Source organism: Coregonus clupeaformis, chromosome 29 (genome assembly GCF_020615455.1).
Source record: "Coregonus clupeaformis isolate EN_2021a chromosome 29, ASM2061545v1, whole genome shotgun sequence".
In the NCBI taxonomy this organism is placed as follows: Eukaryota; Metazoa; Chordata; class Actinopteri; order Salmoniformes; family Salmonidae; genus Coregonus; species Coregonus clupeaformis.
The window spans coordinates 57,624,359-57,644,596 of record NC_059220.1 but is presented as its reverse complement, the minus strand read 5'-3'; the positions used below and the strand labels follow the sequence as shown (position 1 = coordinate 57,644,596).

Sequence of the window (20,238 nt, the reverse complement as noted above, 5' to 3'; positions counted from 1 at the left end):
CATAAGTATTATGATTACTGTGAGCATAGTCACCAAAGTAACTATGATAGTTTGAATCTCTGTCTCTCCCTTCCATTCTGACTCCTCCACTACCCAAGCATTCATGCTAATGTTAGTCCAGTCCACTACGGACCTGTTTTCATTGTATTACATTAGTAATCAATAACCTGTGTGTTTGTATTGTGTTATTATTTAGTTAGTTAGTAAATAAATAATTAAGCCAATTTGTGTATTGCTGATTCATCAATAAGGTTAGGGTTCTTGCAGGTTCAAGGATTATGCAACGTTCAGAATGAGACTGATAAGAGGTAATTATTTAATAAGTGACTTATCGATATATATAACATATATCTTCTAAGAGCTTAATTCGGGAGATGGTAACTCGTTAAACAACTTATTCCGTGGTGCCCCAAATTCCTCATGAGTTAATTGTTACATGATAATTTAATTGAGTGACAATTAAACATAGTTAGGTAATTCGATAAATAACAGTCATACATTAAAGTAAGTCACGTCACGACAGTAGCGTCCGAACCGTTTGGGCTACACACTAATACTTAACTCTGTGCAAAGGTGAGACTCTCACAAACATGTCGGTTCTTTTGCTATAGGACGCCCACAGGCCTCACAAGACTCATCTGAAGGTCCCCCAGTACCAGTTGAAAAGATTAATGGAGGTACAGACTGTTTAATGCCAAAAAATTAAACATGAAAGAGAGGTTCATATAGAAATGGTTTGTCGAGATCGGTGCGGAAGAACTTCACTGGCCTGCACAGAGCCCTGACCTCAACCTCATCGAACACCTTTGTGATGAATTGGAACGCCGACTGCGAGCCAGGCCTAATCGCCCAACATCAGTGCCCGACCTCACTAATGCTCGTGATTGAATGGAAGCAAGTCCCCATAGCAATGTTCCAATATCTAGTGGAAAGCCTTCCCAGAAGAGTGGAGGCTGTTAGAGCAGCAAAGGCGTAACCAACTCCATATTAATGCCCATGATTTTGGAATGAGATATTTGACGAGGTGTCCACATACTGTTGGCCATGTAGTGTATGTTCTAGGGGCCATTTTGAGACCTTAAGGAGCATCAGGTACTAATGGAATGTCTACCAATGGTATGTCCATCTTTTTACAGAAATTACACTGGTCACTCAAAACATTTATAAAGTATAAATAGCCCAACCTTTAGAGGCCATGCAAAAATACTTAACTAATTATTAGTAAATGGTTTATAAAGGACCTATATTAAAAATCTTATTAATGATTTTAGGAATCTTTATTAAATACTTTACAAGTTTAGAAAATGTGTGAATAATTAACTAGGTTACTAACATGTACAAATGTGGGAGTAATGACTTATAAATGATTAATAATCTATTTATTAATCCATTATAAATGCTTTATTACATGGAGTTATTATAAAGTGCTAGGCTTAACATGCACTGGTCTAGAGAGAGAAAACATGTCACATGCAACAGGCCCTACTAAAGAGAACCCCCCTCATGCTGTAGATAAGAGTGAACATGTCAGCATGCAATCATCTGTGAAAACAGAATACCTAGAGACTGCTGTGAATACTGTAAACCTCTCGCCATCATGAACCTAACAACTCTTTTAAAACCCTGCTTCATGCTCGAGGCAAATGTATTAATCCTGAAATAAACCCAAACAAACAGAAATAACAACAACCAAACAAACAAACAAGAATTGCATAAGTAAATGCATGCCTTTCTGATGCTCGACAAGCAAGCAGTAAGCTTTGTGGCACTTATGACAAGTAATGCCCGTACCATGATCAAAATGAGGAAAATTGTATGCAATCAACATACATTTCTATTAACAAGAGAAACACACTTAATTAGTTGTCTAAAATAGACGGCTTTGAGCTATGACTGAGGCACAGTGGATACAGTGAGTGAGAGGATAGGTTCATGCAGATATTAGAGGACGAGTTAATACGACAGAATCTATCCTACTGCTCCAATGCTGAGCCTATTATTGAACTACAGTACAAGGATCTGCCCTTACCCTGTTCTGCTCAGTGAAGCACATCCTGAACAGTGCAAATTACGCCTACGGCTCTTTCAAGATTTTCAACTCTCTCACTCTAAGTCACAATGTTGAGCATCCATCTGTTCCTTTCTCGGTTCATCCCTTTATTCATCCTCTCTCTTTCCCCTCTTCCCTCTCTTTCCCTTGTTCCTCGCTTTCCCTCCCTATTTCTCTACCTCTCGGTCTACCAGTGTTAGGGGGAGCAGACAGATAGGACAGACCTCTCCTCTTTCTCCTCCTCATCCGTCCCCCTGCCCGGCAGCAAGGCACAAGGAGACAAAGGGTTAAAGACACATGCAAAGGTTGAGAACAAGAGCTTAGAGAAGAAACTGGTGGCAACAGTCAGGAGCTCAACAAACTACAGACAGGTATACAGTGAGACTTATTTGAATACCTCATTTGTGTTGAAACTCACATTACATTCCCATACCCCTCATTTATACACACAGACAAGACAAGTGCTCACAAACAAAGAGACAAACCTCCCACCTCTTGAAAATACACCCCACGTTCACGCATATTTCAATCAATCTATCCATCTACTGCACACTCTTACACACTCCCATTTTATCCTCTGTTCTCACTACACATGCTGTAAGAGGAGCTTTACAGTAACATCCCAGTTTTGTGATATAACAGCCGTATCATCTTTCATCTCCCCTGCAGGTACATCAGTCTCTCACCTGGTGGTAGGTGACCTCTTCTTCCTCTCACAGTGGACTGCATCAAAGAACGCTGCGTTCCAAAACCTCAATGTATGCCTGTCACCAGAGACACCACAACACAGCTATAACACCAACCATGTAGGACAATAATTCACTACCTCATTGTTAATGTGTGGATTTTAAATCATCTATAAACATCTCTGTAAATGAACACCCATCTCATACCAGATGGGTTGCTGTTTCAGGTGTGTGTACAGGTACACCTTCTCGTTCTCCACTTTCTTCTTCTCTGGAGGCACGGAGGACACTGTAGAGGATAGGCAGAGAGAGCGACTGATAAAGGCAACCCATACTTTATGAGGCAAGAAAGGTGTAGTTTTTCCAGTTGGCAGGTAGGTTATAAGAACATGTAAGGACATGAAGTGAGTTATAAATCACACAGGAACTGACTGGCTTGAATCTTAAACTCTTTATGGGCATCTACCCTACAATCAACAAGAGATGAGATTGACGTACCTGGTGATTTGAGCTTTACCTCGACTGGACTCTCTGCCTCCCTGGGTAGAAAAGAGTTGGGAGGAAAAGTAGGTAAATAAACTGTCTAAAACAGTGCTTAGAAGAAACATTATTGATTGGTGTTTACAAATCATTATTGATTTGTTATTAACAGGAATACATCTCACTCATTCTTTCGAGCGGACGCCCTCAACTTGCTCTCCAGGCCTCCAAAGAAGCCTTTGACGTCCGTCTTGGCAGCAGAGGAGTTCTTCAGGAGCCGCTCGGCTGCGTCCTTCTTGCCAGACAGCCAGGAGTTCGCCTTATTCAGGTAGGAGTCCATGGCTAAAGGCGGCTGCTGCAGCAGCTCAGTGGGGGACAGCTGGGACTTACCTATGGTGCAGGGAAGGATCCTTTTACTATACACCACCATGCCCTAATCATGTTTCCTATTGAGGGTGAATAGTTACTGCATAGACCCTAATAGCACATTCATAGCATAGTAATAGCATAGTAATAGCATAGTAATAGCATTGTAATAGCACATACATTCTCATAATCTACACATGCAGAGATGCACACATCAATAGTATGTACAGTAAGCTTAAACTGACTCCGTGGTTATGTTGCAACCACATAGGGTACAACCCTGAACGTTGACCCCTCCCCATTAATGTTGGGAAACTGGGAGGAGGCCATTAAGAGAGGGGAGAATATGTCTCATTTGTGGTTCTAAGCAGGTACACATCTCACCAGTGTGGTAGTAAGTGAAACACATGGTCATGAGGTTTTTAGCTGGACTGTAGTCATCCATCTGATAGCACCTGCAACACACACAGTTATGTAATGGGGATATGATTGTGCAAATAATATTGTACAATGAAATACATCCATTCCCTCATGTGTGACTTAGGTCTAGACAAAGAGCTTTGTACACAACACCCATACGTACTTGACCACACACACAAACAAACGTGTTCACATATTGTTCTCCTGAGATGGAGAGCCGAGCCTGGAAGTTGTTTTGTCTTTACAAACTCTTTTGTGTAAAACCCATCAACAATCTAGGTGTAGAGCACTTTGGGCTTATACTTGAAGTCTCCAACACAAATAAATCAAATCAGGGAAAAAAATATGCACCTTGCAAAACATTAAAACAGTTGAAGTGAAAGAGGGAGTCAGACTTACTCGAAAAGAACAACCGCAAAAGACTGCACCAGCCTGTAGAATGTCGCTTCACTCACACACTTGGAGTTGCAGCGCTGCAAAGAAAACCTTGTGTGTTTAGTTACCATAAAACTAAAATATGTAGCGCGAGCAGCGAAGCTGTGCTGATAACTGTGCCATTACTGTGTGTCTATGTACAGAGACATACACTACCGTTCAAAAGTTTGGGGTCACTTAGAAATGTAATTGTTCTCGAAAGAAAAGCAATTTTTTTGTCCATTAAAATAACATCAAATTGATCAGAAATACAGTGTAGACATTGTTAATGTTGTAAATGGCTATTGTAGCTGGAAACGGCTGATTTTTAATGGAATATCTACATAGGCGTACAAAGGCCCATTATCAGCAACCATCAGTCCTGTGTTCCAATGGCACGTTGTGTTTGCTAATCCAAGTTTATCATTTGAAAAGGCTAATTGATCATTAGAAAACCCTTTTGCAATTATGTTAGCACAGCTGAAAACTGTTGTGCTGATTAAAGAAGCAATAAAACTGGCCTTCTTGAGACTAGTTGAGTATCTGGAGCATCAGCAATTGTGGGTTCGATTACAGGCTCAAAATGGCCAGAAACAAATAAGTTTCTTCTGAAACTCATCAGTCTATTCTTGTTCTGAGTAATGAAGGCTATTCCATGCGAGAAATTGCCAAGAAACTGAAGATCTCGTACAATGCTGTGTACTCCTCCCTTCACAGAACAGCGCAAACTGGCTCTAACTAGAATAGAAAGAGGAGTGGGAGGCCCCGGTGCACAACTGAGCAAGAGGACAAATACATTAGAGTGTCTAGTTTGAGAAACAGATGCCTCACAGGTCATCAACTGGCAGCTTCATTAAATAGTACCCGCAAAACACCAGTCTCAATGTCAACAGTGAAGAGGCGACTCCAGGATGCTGACCTTCTAGGCAGAGTTGCAAAGAAAAAGCCATATCTCAGACTGGCCAATAAAAGGAAAAGATTAAGATGGGCAAAATAACACAGACACTGGACAGAGGAAGATTGGAAAAAAGTGTTATGGAAAGACAAATCGAAGTTTGAGGTGTTCGGATCACAAAGAAGAACATTTGTGAGACGCAGACCAAATGAAAAGATGCTGGAGGAGTGCTTGATGCCATCTGTCAAGCATGGTGGAGGCAATGTGATGGTCGGGGGTGCTTTGGTGGTGGTAAAGTGGGAGATTTGTACAGGGTAAAAGGGATCTTGAAGAAGGAAGGCTATCACTCCATTTTGCAACGCCATGCCATACCCTGTGGACGGCGCTTGATTGGAGCCAATTTCCTCCTACAACAGGACAATGACCCAAAGCACAGCTCCAAACTATGCAATAACTATTTAGGGAAGAAGCAGTATTCTGTCTATAATGGAGTGGCCAACACAGTCACCGGATCTCAACCCTATTGAGCTGTTGTGGGAGCAGCTTGACCGTATGGTACGTAAGAAGTGCTCATCAAGCCAATCCAACTTGTGGGAGGTGCTTCAGGAAGCATGGGGTGAAATCTCTTCAGATTACTAGAATGGCAAAAGTCTGCAAGTCTGTAATTGCTGCAAATGGAGGATTCTTTGATGAAAGCAAAGTTTGAAGGACACAATTATTATTTCAATTAAAAATAATTATTTCTAACCTTGTCAATGACTACATTTCCTATTCATTTAGCTATATTTCCTATTCAAACTCATTTCATGTATGTTTTCATGGAAAACAAGGACATTTCTAAGTGACCCCAAACTTTTTAACGGTAGTGTACATATCTCTGTGCTTACATACTGGAACTTACCTGTGCACTGACGTATCTGGCAAACCACTCCCTGCCCTTGCCATTTTCTCCACTACACAGCTCCCCAAAGCGAGCCTTCTCCTCCTGGTCAAAGTCCTCCCTGAGAGAAAAGAGGTTCATACAGACCGACCTTAAACAGACTCACTGTGACTGAAATAAAATATAAAACGCAACATGCAACAATTTCAAAGATTTCACAGTTCATATAAGGAAATCAGTCAATTGAAATAAATTAATGAGGCCCTAATCTATGGATTTCACATGACTGGGAATACAGATTTGCATTCGGAAAGTATTCAGACCCCTTGGGTTTTCCCCCACATTTTGTTACATTACAGCCTTATTATAAATGGATTACATTTTTCCCCTCATAAATCTACACACAATACCCCATAATGACAAAGCAAAAACAGGTTTTTAGATTTTTTTGCAAATGAAAAAAAAAAAAAAAACGTACATTTGACATTTACATAAGTATTCAGACCCTTTACTCAGTACTTTGTTGAAGCACCTTTGGCAGCGATTACAGCCTCGAGTCTTCTTGGGTATGACGCTACAAGCTTGGCACACCTGTATTTGGGGAGTTTCTCCCATTCTTCTCTGCAGATCCTCTCAAGCTCTGGTCAGGCAGGATGGGGAGCGTTGCTGCACAGCTATTTTCTGGTCTCTCAAGAAATGTTTGATCGGATTCAAGTCCGGGCTCTGGCTGGGCCACTCAAGGACATTCTGAGACTTGTCCCGAAGCCACTCCTGCGTTGTCTTGGCTGTGTGCTTAGGGTCGTTGTCCTGTTGGAAGGTGAACCTCCACCCCAGTCTGAGGTCCTGAGCGCGCTGGAGCAGGTTTTCTTCAAGGATCTCTCTGTACTTTGCTCCGTTCATCGTTGCCTCGATCCTGACTAGTCTCCCAGTCCCTGCAGCTGAAAAACATCCCCACAGCATGATGCTGCCACCACCATGCTTCACCATAGGGATTGTGCCAGGTTTCCTCCAGACGTGACGCTTAGCATTCAGGCCAAAGAGTTCAATCTTGGTTTCATCAGACCAGAGAATCTTGTTTCTCATGGTCTGAGAGTCCTTTACGTGCCTTTTGGCAAACTCCAAGTGGGCTGCCATGTGCCTTTTACTGAGGAGCGGCTTTCGTGTGGCCACTCTATCATAAAGGCCTGATTGGTGGAGTGCTGCAGAGATGGTTGTCCTTCTGGAAGGTTCTCCCATCTCCACAAAGGAACTCTGGAGCTCTGTCAGAAGTGACCATCGGGTCCTTGGTCACCTCCCTGACCAAGGCCCTTCTCCCCCGATTGCTCGGCCACTGTGTTCTTGGGGACCTTCAATGCTGCAGAAATGTTTTGGTACCCTTCCCCAGACCTGTGCCTCGACACAATCCTGTCTCGGCGCTCTACGGACAATTCCTTCGACCTCATGGCTTGGTTTTTGCTCTGACATGCACTGTCAACTGTGGGACCTTATATAGGCAGGTGTGTTCCTTTCCAAATCATGTCCAATCAATTGAATTTATCACAGGTGGACTCCAATCAAGTTGTAGAAACATCTCAAGGATGATCAATGGAAACAAGATGCATCTGAGCTCAATTCCGAGTCTCATAACAAAGGGTCTGAGTACTTATGTAAATTTAGTTTTCTGTTTTTAATTTTAATAAATGTGCACACATTTCTGAAAAACCTGTTTTCGCTTTGTCATTATGGGGTATTGTGTGTCGATTGATGAGGAACATTTTTTATTTAATCAATTTTAGAATAAGGCTGTAACATAACAAAATGTGGAAAAAGGGAAGGGGTCTGAATACAAACGTATGTGGACATCCCTTCAAATTAGTGGATTCGGCTAGTTCAGCCACACCCGTTGCTGACCGGTGTATAAAATCAACCACATAGCCATGCAATCTCCATAGAGAAACATTGGCGGTAGAATGGCCTTACTGAAGAGCTCAGTAACGTGGCACCATCATAGGATGCCACCTTTCCAACAAGTCAGTTCATCAATTTCTGTCCTGCTAGAGCTGCCCCATTCAACTGTAAGTGCTGTTATTGTGAAGTGGAAACGTCTAGGCCCAACAACGGCTCAGCCGCAAAGTCGTAGGCCACACAAGTTCACAGAACGGGACCGCCTCTGGAAGCAACATCAGCACAAGAACTGTTCGTCGGGAGCTTCATGAAATGGGTTTCCATGGCCGAGCAGCCGCACACAAGCCTAAGATCACCATGTGCAATGCCAAGCGTCGGCTGTAGTGGAAACACATTCTCTGGAGTGATGAATTACGCTTCACCATTTGGCAGTCCAACGGACAAATCTGGGAAATCTTAACGCTACAGCATACAATTACATTCTAGAGGATTCTGTGCTTCCAACTTTGTGGCAACAGTTTGGGGAAGGCCCTTTCCTGTTTCAGCATGACAATGCCCCGTGCACAAAGCGAGGTCCATACAGAAATGGTTTGTCAAGATCGGTGTGGAAGAACTTGACTTGCCTGCACAGAGCCCTGACCTCAACCCCATCGAACACCTTTGGGATGAATTGGAACATCAACTGCGAGCCAGGCCTAATCGCCCAACATCAGTGCCCGACCTCACTAATGCTTGTGGCTAAATGAAAGCAAGTCCCCGCAGCAATGTTCCAACATCTAGTGGAAAGCCTTCCCACAAGAGTGGAAGCTGTTATAGTAGCAAAGGGGGGACCAACTCCATATTAATGCCCATTATTTTTTGGAATGAGATGTTCGACAAGCAGGTGTCTACATACTTTGGGTCAGGTAGTGTACTTTCTTTTTTTTTTAAAGGTAGGGACGTGGATCAGAAAACCTGTCAGTATCTGGTGGGTGACCACATTTCGCCTCATGCAGCGTGACATATTGTTCACATAGAGTTCATCAGGCTGTTGATTGTGGCCTGTGGAATGTTGTCCCACTCCTCTTCAATGGCTGTGCGAAGTTGCTGGATATTGGCGGGAACTGGAACACGCTGTCGGACACGTCAATCCAGAGCATCCCAAACATGCTCAATGGGTGACATGTCTGGTGAGTATGCAGGCCATGGAAGAACTGGAATTACAGGAATTGTGTACAGATCCTTGCATTATCATGCTGAAACATGAGGTGATGGTGGCGGATGAATGGCACAACAAATGGGCCTCAGGATCTCGTCACGGTATCTCTGCATTCAAATTGCCATCGATAAAATGCTATTTTTGTCACGATCGTCGGAAGGAGCGGACCAATACGCAGCGCGTGGAGTGAACATGATGACTTTATTTATAAAGCAACCACGAAAAACAACAAAAGACGATAGTGAAGTCCTACAGTGACAATATACTGAACTTGGAACAATAACCCACAAAACACAGGAGAAACCACACAGAATATATATGGCTCCCAATCAGAGATAACGAGCCGACAGCTGACACTCGTTACCTCCGATTGGGAGTCATTAACCAATCACCAAAAACACAAACAAATGAAACTCACCCAACCCAACACCACCAAATGAAATACACCCTGGCTCTAACACACAGTCCTTGGAGCCAGAGTGTGACAGTACCCCCCCCTAAAGGTGCGCACTCCGGGCGCACCAGCATACCAGTCTAGGGAGGGTCTGGGTGGGCGTCTGTCCCCGGTGGCGGCTCTGGCCCCGGTCGTGATCCCCACCCCACCGCAGTCACAACCTGCTTCGGTAGCCTCCTCCCAATGACCACCCTCCAACTAACCCCACCTGGACTAAGGGGCAACACCGGACTAAGGGGCAGCATCGGACTAAGGGGCAGTACCGGACTACGGGGCAGCACCAGGATAAGGGACAGCACCAGGATAAGGAGCAACACCGAGCTAAGGGGCAGCACCTGACTAAATGGCGGATCCTGGCTGGCTGGCTCATGGCTGGCTGACGGATCTGGCTGCTCATGGCTGGCTGACGGATCTGGCTGCTCATGGCTGGCTGACGGATCTGGCTGCTCATGGCCGACTGACGGATCTGGCTGATCCTGTCTGGCAGAAGGCTCTGGCTGATCCTGTCTGGCAGAAGGCTCTGGCTGATCCTGTCTGGCGGAAGGCTCTGGCTGATCCTGTCTGGCGGAAGGCTCTGGCTGATCCTGTCTGGCGGAAGGCTCTGGCTGATCCTGTCTGGCGGAAGGCTCTGACGGCGTTGGGCAGACGGGCAGTTCAGACGGCGTTGGGCAGACGGACAGTTCAGGCCCCGTTGGGCAGACGGCAGACTCTGGCCGTCTGAGGCGCATCGTAGGCCTGGTGCGTGGTGCCGGAACAGGAGGTACCGGGCTGAGGACACGCATCTCAGGGCTAGTGCGGGGAGAAGCAACAGGGCATGCTGGACCCTGGGGACGCACCGTAGGCCTGATGCGTGGTGCCGGAACAGGAGGTACCGGGCTGAGGACACGCATCTCAGGGCTAGTGCGGGGGAGTCGGAACAGGGCATGCTGGACCCTGGGGACTCCCATAACGCCTAGTGCGGGGAGCCGGAACAGGGCATGCTGGACCCTGGGGACTCACCTCACGCCTAGTGCGGAGAGCAGGAACAGGCCGGGCGGGGCTGGCGACGCGCACCGTATCCCTGGTGCGAGTGGCCGGAACAGGCCGGGCCGGGCTGGCGAGCGCACCGTATCCCTGGTGCGTGGAGTAGGAACAGGCCGGGCTGGGCTGGCGAAAGCGCACCGTATCCCTGGTGCGTGGAGTAGGAACAGGCCGGGCTGGGCTGGCGAGCGCACCGTATCCCTGGTGCGTGGAGTAGGAACAGGCCGGGCTGAGCTGGCGACGCGCACCGCATACTTGGTGCGTATGGCAGGAACAGGCCGAACCGGGCTGGCGACGCGCACCTTACACTTAGTGCGAGGGACCGGAACAGGCCGTACCGTACGGGAACACACACTACTGGCTGCACCTCGGGACTAGGAACGGGCCGGACCGAACTGGTTACACACCCCAGTACCTCACGCCGTGCCTCAACACCTTCCTTCCCTGCTTTACCCAGTAGCCCCCTTGACCTGGTAGCCCACTGAATCCGTCCCTTCTCTGCCTCCGTCAGCCCCCCTTAACCTGGCAGCCCTCTGACTCTGCCTTGTGGCAGCCTCCTGCTGCTCCGTCGCCCAAGCCATGTGCCCCCCCCCAAAAATTTCTTGGGGTTGCCTCTCGTCCTTCCGACGATGATGGCCCTGCTGATGCCGTTGCTCCTCTCGCCGTCGCCTCTCCACCGTCTCGCTCCAAGGACGGCGATCCATCCCATCGAGGATCTCCTCCCAAGTCCAGGACCCTTTACCTTCCACCAGTTCCTTCCATGTCCAGACCCTTTGTTCCTGGGACGCGCTGCTTTAGTTCCTTTATGGTGGGTTATTCTGTCACGATCGTCGGAAGGAGCGGACCAATACGCAGCGCGTGGAGTGAACATGATGACTTTATTTATAAAGCAACCACGAAAAACAACAAAAGACGATAGTGAAGTCCTACAGTGACAATATACTGAACTTGGAACAATAACCCACAAAACACAGGAGAAACCACACAGAATATATTGGCTCCCAATCAGAGATAACGAGCCGACAGCTGACACTCGTTACCTCCGATTGGGAGTCATTAACCAATCACCAAAAACACAAACAAATGAAACTCACCCAACCCAACACCACCAAATGAAATACACCCTGGCTCTAACACACAGTCCTTGGAGCCAGAGTGTGACAATTTTGTTCGTTGTCCGTAGCTTATGCCTGCCCATACCATAACCTCACCGCCACAACGGGACACTCTGTTCACAACGTTGACTTTAGCAAACCGCTCGCCCATACAACGCCACACACGTAGTCTGCGGTTGTGAGGTGGGTTCGACACACTGCCAAATTGTCTAAAACAACGTTGGAGGCGGCTTATGGTAGAGAAAAAAACATTAAATTCTCTGGAAACAGTCTGGTGGACATTCCTGCAGTCAGCATGCCAATTGCACGCTCCCTAAAAATTTGAGACATCTGTGGCATTGTGTTGTGTGACAAAACTGCACATTTTAGAGTGGCCTTTTATTGTCCCAGCACGAGGTGCACCTGTGTAAAGATCATTCTGTTTAATCAGCTTCTTGATATGCCACACCTGTCAGGTGGATGATTACCTTGGCAAACACATTTGTGCACAACATTTTAGAGAAATAAGCTTTTTGTGCATATGGAACATTTCTGGGATCTTTTATTTCAGCTCATGAAACATGGGTCCAACTCTTTACATGTTGCGTTTATATTTTTGTTCAGTACAGTACACTCATAATACACACTCATAAAAGACCTTTACCATGTTTAAGTACCACTGTAAAATAGTTCATTCTAGCTACACATACTGTACAGTCCCTCAGGGAGACCCACACCACCCCACATTCAGAGAATCCAGGGTGTTCTTACTTTCCATGAAACACCTTCTCAACGTAAGTCTTCATGAACGCCTGATTCTCCGCTGCCTCTCCCCCGACCTCTGCACTGTGATTGGACGAGGAGGATGAGCGCCTGGAGTTCCACTGCTGGGAGTGTGGGTCCATGTCATTCTCACTGTCTGCCGACTCTGTGGCATCACTGTCCCCGTCCTCTCCCCCACAATGGTGGTGGGAGCTGGGCATGGGGGCCAGGGGCTCAGGCAACAGTGGCTCCAGGGGAACCATGGAGGCAGGCTCTGGGACCAGCGGCTCAGAGGAGAAAATGTCTGTGTGGAGCAGCGCCCCACTAGGAGGACCTGCAAATAAGGGGGCTGTATCGTCTGAACATGAAGGGATATCAAAGTTAATGAGGTTGTCCACAGTTACCCCCTCCATTGTAGAGGACAGAAAACAGAGATGGCAGAGCTAAAGTAGACAGGAGAAGGCTCTTCAGACTCTGTCATCCACGAGGGGCGCAGTGGCAGAATGGACTCAATGCCCACGGACCCAGTGCACGCTGTGAAGAGAGGAGTGAGGGCATTGTTACTTATAGCACTCATAGGCCAACTTTAACAAAATAGGAAAATATAATGATGTACAGTAATGCTGCCTACTGATGAGGTTTAGCTGTTGATATGACTGTCTGGATATGGATTGATATTGTGTTTTCCATGAGTGTTGAAGCTATCCTCCTACCAAGCTCTGTATCTAAATGTTGCCCTCTGGCCATTTCTTCTGAAGTTAAGCCATTTTGCTTCTCTGTCAGGGGAACATAGTTTTGTCCTCTTCCTGGGTCTGGCAGCGCTGCCAGTCTAACCCCCAGGCTGATGTCTGGTCTGATCCAGGATCTGGCAGTGCTGCCAGTCTAACCCCCAGGCTGATGTCTGGTCTGATCCTGGATTTGGCAGCGCTGCCAGTCTAACCCCCAGGCTGATGTCTGGTCTGATCCTGGATCTGGCAGCTCTGCCAGTCTAACCCCCAGGCTGATGTCTGGTCTGACTGAATAACTGGGGATAGTATTGAGATAAGGAGGACTCTTATATAATACAGGATTGGGACAGTTTGACTGTGACCCAGCATTAGTGAACAAACATGCACACGCACGCATAAACACACCGCAATGTTTTCTAAAAGTACGAAAATAAAGAAATATGTGGCCATGCATGTTGTCCATTTTTCACACTAAACACACACAATCCCCTTTCAAATTTTCATGGCAAATGAATGAACTACAGCCCACGCTGTTGAAGCCTGAACATGTTGCATTTGATGTTACCTAAAATAGCCCTTATCTGACGTCATTATGTCAAGAGTGAAATCTCACAACTCTTTATTTTTCTCACGGCTTTATCACAAGGCCCGAGGCAAGCAGAGCTGAGTGAGAAAAATAAGGTTTCTCTGTTGTTGTGGTTCCCACTGCAGTAGAGACAGCACAGCAGAATCACCTTCCAGCTACTCCATTGGCCTATGCACCGAGCCCCCCCTGCCCTCCGAGGCAGGGGGAGACCTTCAGTTGAGCTCAGTAAATCTCAGCGGTGAGTGCACAGGCTGCAGTATTTCTGCTTCCCGAGCAGAACCGCCCCGCAGTCCCCATCTCCCGCCCAACCACCCACACACTCTCCCTCAGGGGAATGAGCATAGAGGACGGGGGGGGGGCTTTTCATCACGATGATGGGCTACTGAAAAGCTTGAGTAAGTAGGTCTACTGGATTTATGACTTGAGAGACGTGAGAGAGAAGCATTGCTAATTTATTAAACATTCAAACTGAAATATCACATTTACATAAGTATTCAGACCCTTTACTCAGCATTTTGTTGAAGCACCTTTGGCAGCGATTACAGCCTCGAGTCTTCTTGGGGATGACGCTACAAGCTTGGCACACCTGTATTTGGGGAGTTTCTCCCATTCTTCTCTGCAGATCCTCTCAAGCTCTGTCAGGTTGGATGGGGAGCTTCGCTGCACAGCTATTTTCAGGTCTCTCCAGAGGTGTTCGATCGGGTTCAAGTCCAGGCTCTGGCTGGGCCGCCCAAGGACATTCAGATACTTGTCCCGAAGCCACTCCTTCGTTGTCTTGGCTGTGTGCTTAGGGTCGCAGTCCTGTCGGAAGGTGAACCTTCACCCCAGTCTGAGGTCCTGAGCGCTCTGGATCAGGTTTTCATCAAGGATCTCTCTGTACTTTGCTCTGTTCTTCTTTCCCTCGATCCTGACTAGTCTCCCAGTCACTGTCGCTGAAAAACATCCCCACAGCAGGATGCTGCCACCACCATGCTTCACCATAGGGATTGTGCCAGGTTTCCTCCAGACGTGATGCTTGGCATTCATGCCAAAGAGTTCAATCTTGGTTTCATCAGACCAGAGAATCTTGTTTCTCATGATCGGAGAGTCCTTTACGTGCCTTTTTACAAACTCCAAGAGGAATGTCATGTGCCTTTTACTGAGGAGTGGCCTCCGTCTGGCCACTCTACCATAAAGGCCTGATTGTTGTAGTGCTGCAGAGAAGGTTCTCCCATCTCCACAGAGGAACTCCGGAACTCTGTCAGAGTAACAATTGGGTTCTTGGTCACCTCCCTGACCAAGGCCCTTCTCCCCCGATTGCCCAGTTTGTCCGGGTGGCCAGCTCTAGGAAGAGTCTTGGTTGTTCCAAACTTCTTCCATTTAAGAATGATGGAGGCCACTGTGTTCTTGGGGCCCTTCAATGCTGCAAAGGGTCGGAATACTTAAGTAAATAAGGTATTTCATTTTTTTTTTATATATATAAATTTGCAAACATCTCTAAAAATCTGTTTTCGCTCTGTCATTATGGGGTATTGTGTGTAGATTGATGAGAGAAAAAATGTAATTTAACCCATTTTAGAATAAGGCTGTAAAGTAACAAAAGGTGGAAAAAGTCAAGGGGTCTGAATAGTTTCTGAATGCACTGTAGATAGGATCTGGTACCTAGTTTTATATTGCAGACAAAACATCTCATCTTGATTTTTATTATCAAAATGTACAGTGGGGAAAAAAAGTATTTAGTCAGCCACCAATTGTGCAAGTTCTCCCACTTAAAAAGATGAGAGAGGCCTGTAATTTTCATCATAGGTACACGTCAACTATGACAGACAAAATGAGGAAAAAAAATCCAGAAAATCACATTGTAGGATTTTTTATGAATTTATTTGCAAATTATGGTGGAAAATAAGTATTTGGTCACCTACAAACAAGCAAGATTTCTGGCTCTCACAGACCTGTAACTTCTTCTTTAAGAGGCTCCTCTGTCCTCCACTCGTTACCTGTATTAATGGCACCTGTTTGAACTTGTTATCATTATAAAAGACACCTGTCCACAACCTCAAACAGTCACACTCCAAACTCCACTATGGCCAAGACCAAAGAGCTGTCAAAGAACACCAGAAACAAAATTGTAGACCTGCACCAGGCTGGGAAGACTGAATCTGCAATAGGTAAGCAGCTTGTTTTGAAGAAATCAACTGTGGGAGCAATTATTAGGAAATGGAAGACATACAAGACCACTGATAATCTCCCTCGATCTGGGGCTCCACGCAAGATCTCACCCCGTGGGGTCAAAATGATCACAAGAACGGTGAGCAAAAATCCCAGAACCACACGGGGGAACCTAGTGAATGACCTGCAGAGAGCTGGGACCAAAGTAACAAAGCCTACCATCAGTAACACACTACGCCGCCAGGGACTCAAATCCCCCTGCTTAAGCCAGTACATGTCCAGGCCCGTCTGAAGTTTGCTAGAGTGCATTTGGATGATCCAGAAGAGGATTGGGAGAATGTCATATGGTCAGATGAAACCAAAATATAACTTTTTGGTAAAAACTCAACTCGTCGTGTTTGGAGGACAAAGAATGCTGAGTTGCATCCAAAGAACACCATACCTACTGTGAAGCATGGGGGTGGAAACATCATGCTTTGGGGCTGTTTTTCTGCAAAGGGACCAGGACGACTGATCCGTGTAAAGGAAAGAATGAATGGGGCCATGTATCGTGAGATTTTGAGTGAAAACCTCCTTCCATCAGCAAGGGCATTGAAGATGAAACGTGGCTGGGTCTTTCAGCATGACAATGATCCCAAACACACCGCCCGGGCAACGAAGGAGTGGCTTCGTAAGAAGCATTTCAAGGTCCTGGAGTGGCCTAGCCAGTCTCCAGATCTCAACCCCCATAGAAAATCTTTGGAGGGAGTTGAAAGTCTGTGTTGCCCAGCGACAGCCCCAAAACATCACTGCTCTAGAGGAGATCTGCATGGAGGAATGGGCCAAAATACCAGCAACAGTGTGTGAAAACCTTGTGAAGACTTACAGAAAACGTTTGACCTGTGTCATTGCCAACAAAGGGTATATAACAAAGTATTGAGAAACTTTTGTTATTGACCAAATACTTATTTTCCACCATAATTAGCAAATAAATTCATTAAAAATCCTACAATGTGATTTTCTGGATTTTTTTTTCTCATTTGTCTGTCATAGTTGACGTGTACCTATGATGAAAATTACAGGCCTCTCATCTTTTTAAGTGGGAGAACTTGCACAATTGGTGGCTGACTAAATACTTTTTTTCCCCACTGTATATCTAGGCCTCTCTTTCATCGTCAACATACTAATATCTAGTTTCCAACAATCCAAAGTGGTCATTACATAAATTGTGACATTGTTCTATTTTGAGTCCTAATAAGGTCTTGTTATCATGTAAAATATGCCCTTGCAAATGTTCACTGAGGGCATGACACATAAAAGCTATGTTATACTAATATGCCAGTATGAAAAATGTCACTCACTAACTGTAAGTCGCTCTGGATAAGAGCGTCTGCTAAATGACTAAAATGTAAAAGAAATGTAATGTTCACCCCAGGAACTATTATTCAGTAGGCTAGTCTCTCCACAGCCATCATCCAAGCAACATATGTGATAGACTGTCGAGGAAACATCTTGTTAATTCAGTGTGGATGAGATCCTTTTCGGATTCTCTTCCTTCAGTTCTCACTGGCATTCTAAAATTACATCTCATGGCCTGCAGGCCAGGAACTGAAGTCTTGCTTGCTTGACGTGTCCTCCCTATAATCTCTTAGCTATAAAATCTAAATGTTCCTTACCCCAGTGTAGGAGGGCTGCAGTCCAGTCCAGACGCCTGACTGTCCTGACTCACACCGGACTGGGAGAGGAGGGTGAACTGGTTCAGTCGTATCTAATCACAGGCATTTGGACACTTGGATGTCCATGTAGGCTGCCCCTCTCTCCATGGGAGTGGACTAGCAACATAGATAAGACTGACTGAGTGCATAACTAAACATTTCACACTGAAGGGAATGCGGGACAGAAGAGGCTGATGACTGATAAGGGAGGTTTGGAATCTTGTTTCATTATGCCTTGCTGCTAGTGCTACGGCTGGATGCTGTATATATTATTTGACCTAACATGACATGGACATAGCTAGTTCAGAGAAAAAAGGCTGTCTGAAATAAAGGACTAAGAGGACATGCATTACTCACTCCAATTTGGTAGGCAAAATTCGGTTTCTTTGCAAAATTGGCATTTCACATAGCCCATTGTTCTTTTCACATGGCTGTTTGTTTCTCTGGTGCATCATCTCACAACAACTTGAATCTGAAGCAGAGAAAACATGTCAGTCTTCCAAGCTCCCATTTTTGTCCAAGAATCAATCAAGTATGATACCCAACAAACATGTCCTGCTGGAGACCAACATCCCTCTGTTATTAACGAGTTTTCCCAAAGAAGTCAAACCCTCCTCCCCTTCATGACTTTGATCAAACAAGGTCACTTAAATAGAGCTACCATGGTGACACAACCAAAGATAAGCTCTTTAGACCACTTGGACACAACAGCAAAGCAGGAGCCAGAAGAGACAACAGTCACTGTGTGAATGACCATATAAATATTAGCAGGAAGTTCTCTTCCATGTGCAGTTCCAGATAAAACCAAAGACAGCCCCAAAGCCAAACAAAACCAATGAGTAGCCTATTATGAGTAAGCTTCATCACTCACACCAGCCTGCTCCGGCTAGTACATTGAACTGGTGTATGAAATGTGCTCTCTATAAATAAAGTTCTTATACATGAGTAAAATAAAAACAACACATTTCCAACCGGATATGGCAATGATACTTTTATCAAAGATAGAGCTAGTTAGAGTGACACTGCATTGAAACAATGTATCATTTTGGGGGGCAAATGAAAAAAATGTAGTAGCTACTTTCCCATCAGTTAGGCTACATTGTTTTCATTGCCAATATTTGTGTACAAGGTAAGCTGCCAGAACAACATGATTGATCGTAAGAACTGCCAAGTAGGCCTAGTAGCCTGGAAACCCCCCATAAAAACAAGTTATATTTTCATTCTGAATTTAACCATTACTTCAGTACACTTGAAAGCAAGGAGCCTAGATCTCTTTTCAGGAAATAGATCGAATACTGTAAACAACACCCATTAGGTTAGGCTACAGTATGGTGGTTTACTCGTATCTTTAGTGTTCCATTTTTTAAAACACCCACTTCAGCGGGATAGCCCATGTTACCCAGCCAATAAACATATATAGGGTTGCCAGTGCCTGCCAACAACACTTGACATCTCTAGCAATCTGATGATGAATGACAGACATCTAGTAGGCCTACAGTGTGAAATCGAAATAAGATTGTAAATGGCTTGTTATTGTCACTAAAACACACCAAATTACAAGCGTAAGTCAAGAAATTGATTATATAAATGCATATGGTATAATAACAGTACATTTCCTTGTTAAAATGACAGCTGTACGTACATGAAATGTCCCAGGTTGATGAGGGGTTTAGTCTTCCCTGTATGCGTCGGAGCCTGCTCACTTCAGTAGTCTCAAAACTGGCATGCGCAATCGAGCACGACTATAAAGTGGGGGTGGGGAACCCAATGACGTCACGAAGTATCCCGTTCATGTCATGTCGAAAACTCGGGACCTCCGAGTTAAAATGATTTAAAATGGGTTAAAATGAACGTAAGCTATTTGCGTATAGCTTCTCATTGGTCGAGTCTGATATTTCCTAAGTGGGAAACTCTGGTATCATCTTTCTACAACGAGTAAGCAAGTCAGAAATGTCCGGTTTCCGAGTTTCCGACAGAATATGAACACGGAAGTAGAGGTTCGACTCCGCCTGGGTCCATGCTATTGGGCTCCTTGGGACGTCCCAACTCTGTCGTGGCCCCATTTAAATTGACGTTTAAAATGGGTAAGATAAGGGTAAGGGTTATGGTTAAGGTTAGAGTAGGGACGTCCCAAGGATCGCAGATAGCACTTGGTCAATATAAAAGTGAATTGCTATTTTGATAGGACAGTTTCATAATGCTTAGGTTTATACGATGCAGGCTACTGATATAAGTGATTTAAAACATTCCGGCAACTTTGTGAATAACGTTTTTTTTTTACCGGAGTTGTGTCTTTTGTTCACACGCGTATCTGCCCTCTCATTGGCTAGAATGTTCCCACCTGATCTCGCCTCCTCCCGCCTGCCTTTCGCCTTTATGGACATGTATTTATATTGTTAGAGCGGTCAGTCGACGATCTTGACAATATAATTGATCATCTTTGTTCTGCATCTAAACGAGAAAAGGGTCAATCATATTT

General features: G+C 45.3%; 1 protein-coding gene across 6 annotated transcripts in view; it reads right to left on the bottom strand.

The window, feature by feature from the left end:
- Positions 1–19,488, bottom strand: part of kiaa0513 (KIAA0513 ortholog) — a 34,732-nt gene extending 15,244 nt beyond the window's left edge. The window contains exons 1-12 of one of the 6 annotated variants that reach the window (XM_041890047.1): positions 19,402–19,465; positions 18,117–18,231; positions 17,721–17,876; positions 12,613–13,137; positions 6,213–6,312; positions 4,402–4,475; positions 3,967–4,037; positions 3,402–3,606; positions 3,235–3,275; positions 2,944–3,025; positions 2,737–2,814; positions 2,275–2,304 (exon numbers count right to left, since the gene is read on the bottom strand). In XM_041890047.1, the coding sequence (XP_041745981.1) occupies positions 2,275–2,304; positions 2,737–2,814; positions 2,944–3,025; positions 3,235–3,275; positions 3,402–3,606; positions 3,967–4,037; positions 4,402–4,475; positions 6,213–6,312; positions 12,613–13,016 (1,085 nt within the window). In that variant the 5' untranslated portion in view covers positions 13,017–13,137; positions 17,721–17,876; positions 18,117–18,231; positions 19,402–19,465. Of the gene's footprint in view, positions 1–2,274; positions 2,305–2,736; positions 2,815–2,943; positions 3,026–3,234; positions 3,276–3,401; positions 3,607–3,966; positions 4,038–4,401; positions 4,476–6,212; positions 6,313–12,612; positions 13,138–17,720; positions 17,877–18,116; positions 18,232–19,401 lie in introns of all 6 variants that reach the window. The other 5 variants (XM_041890049.1, XM_041890053.1, XM_041890052.1 and 2 more) reach the window with 5 other exon arrangements.
- Between the last annotated feature and the right edge of the window lie 750 nt (positions 19,489–20,238).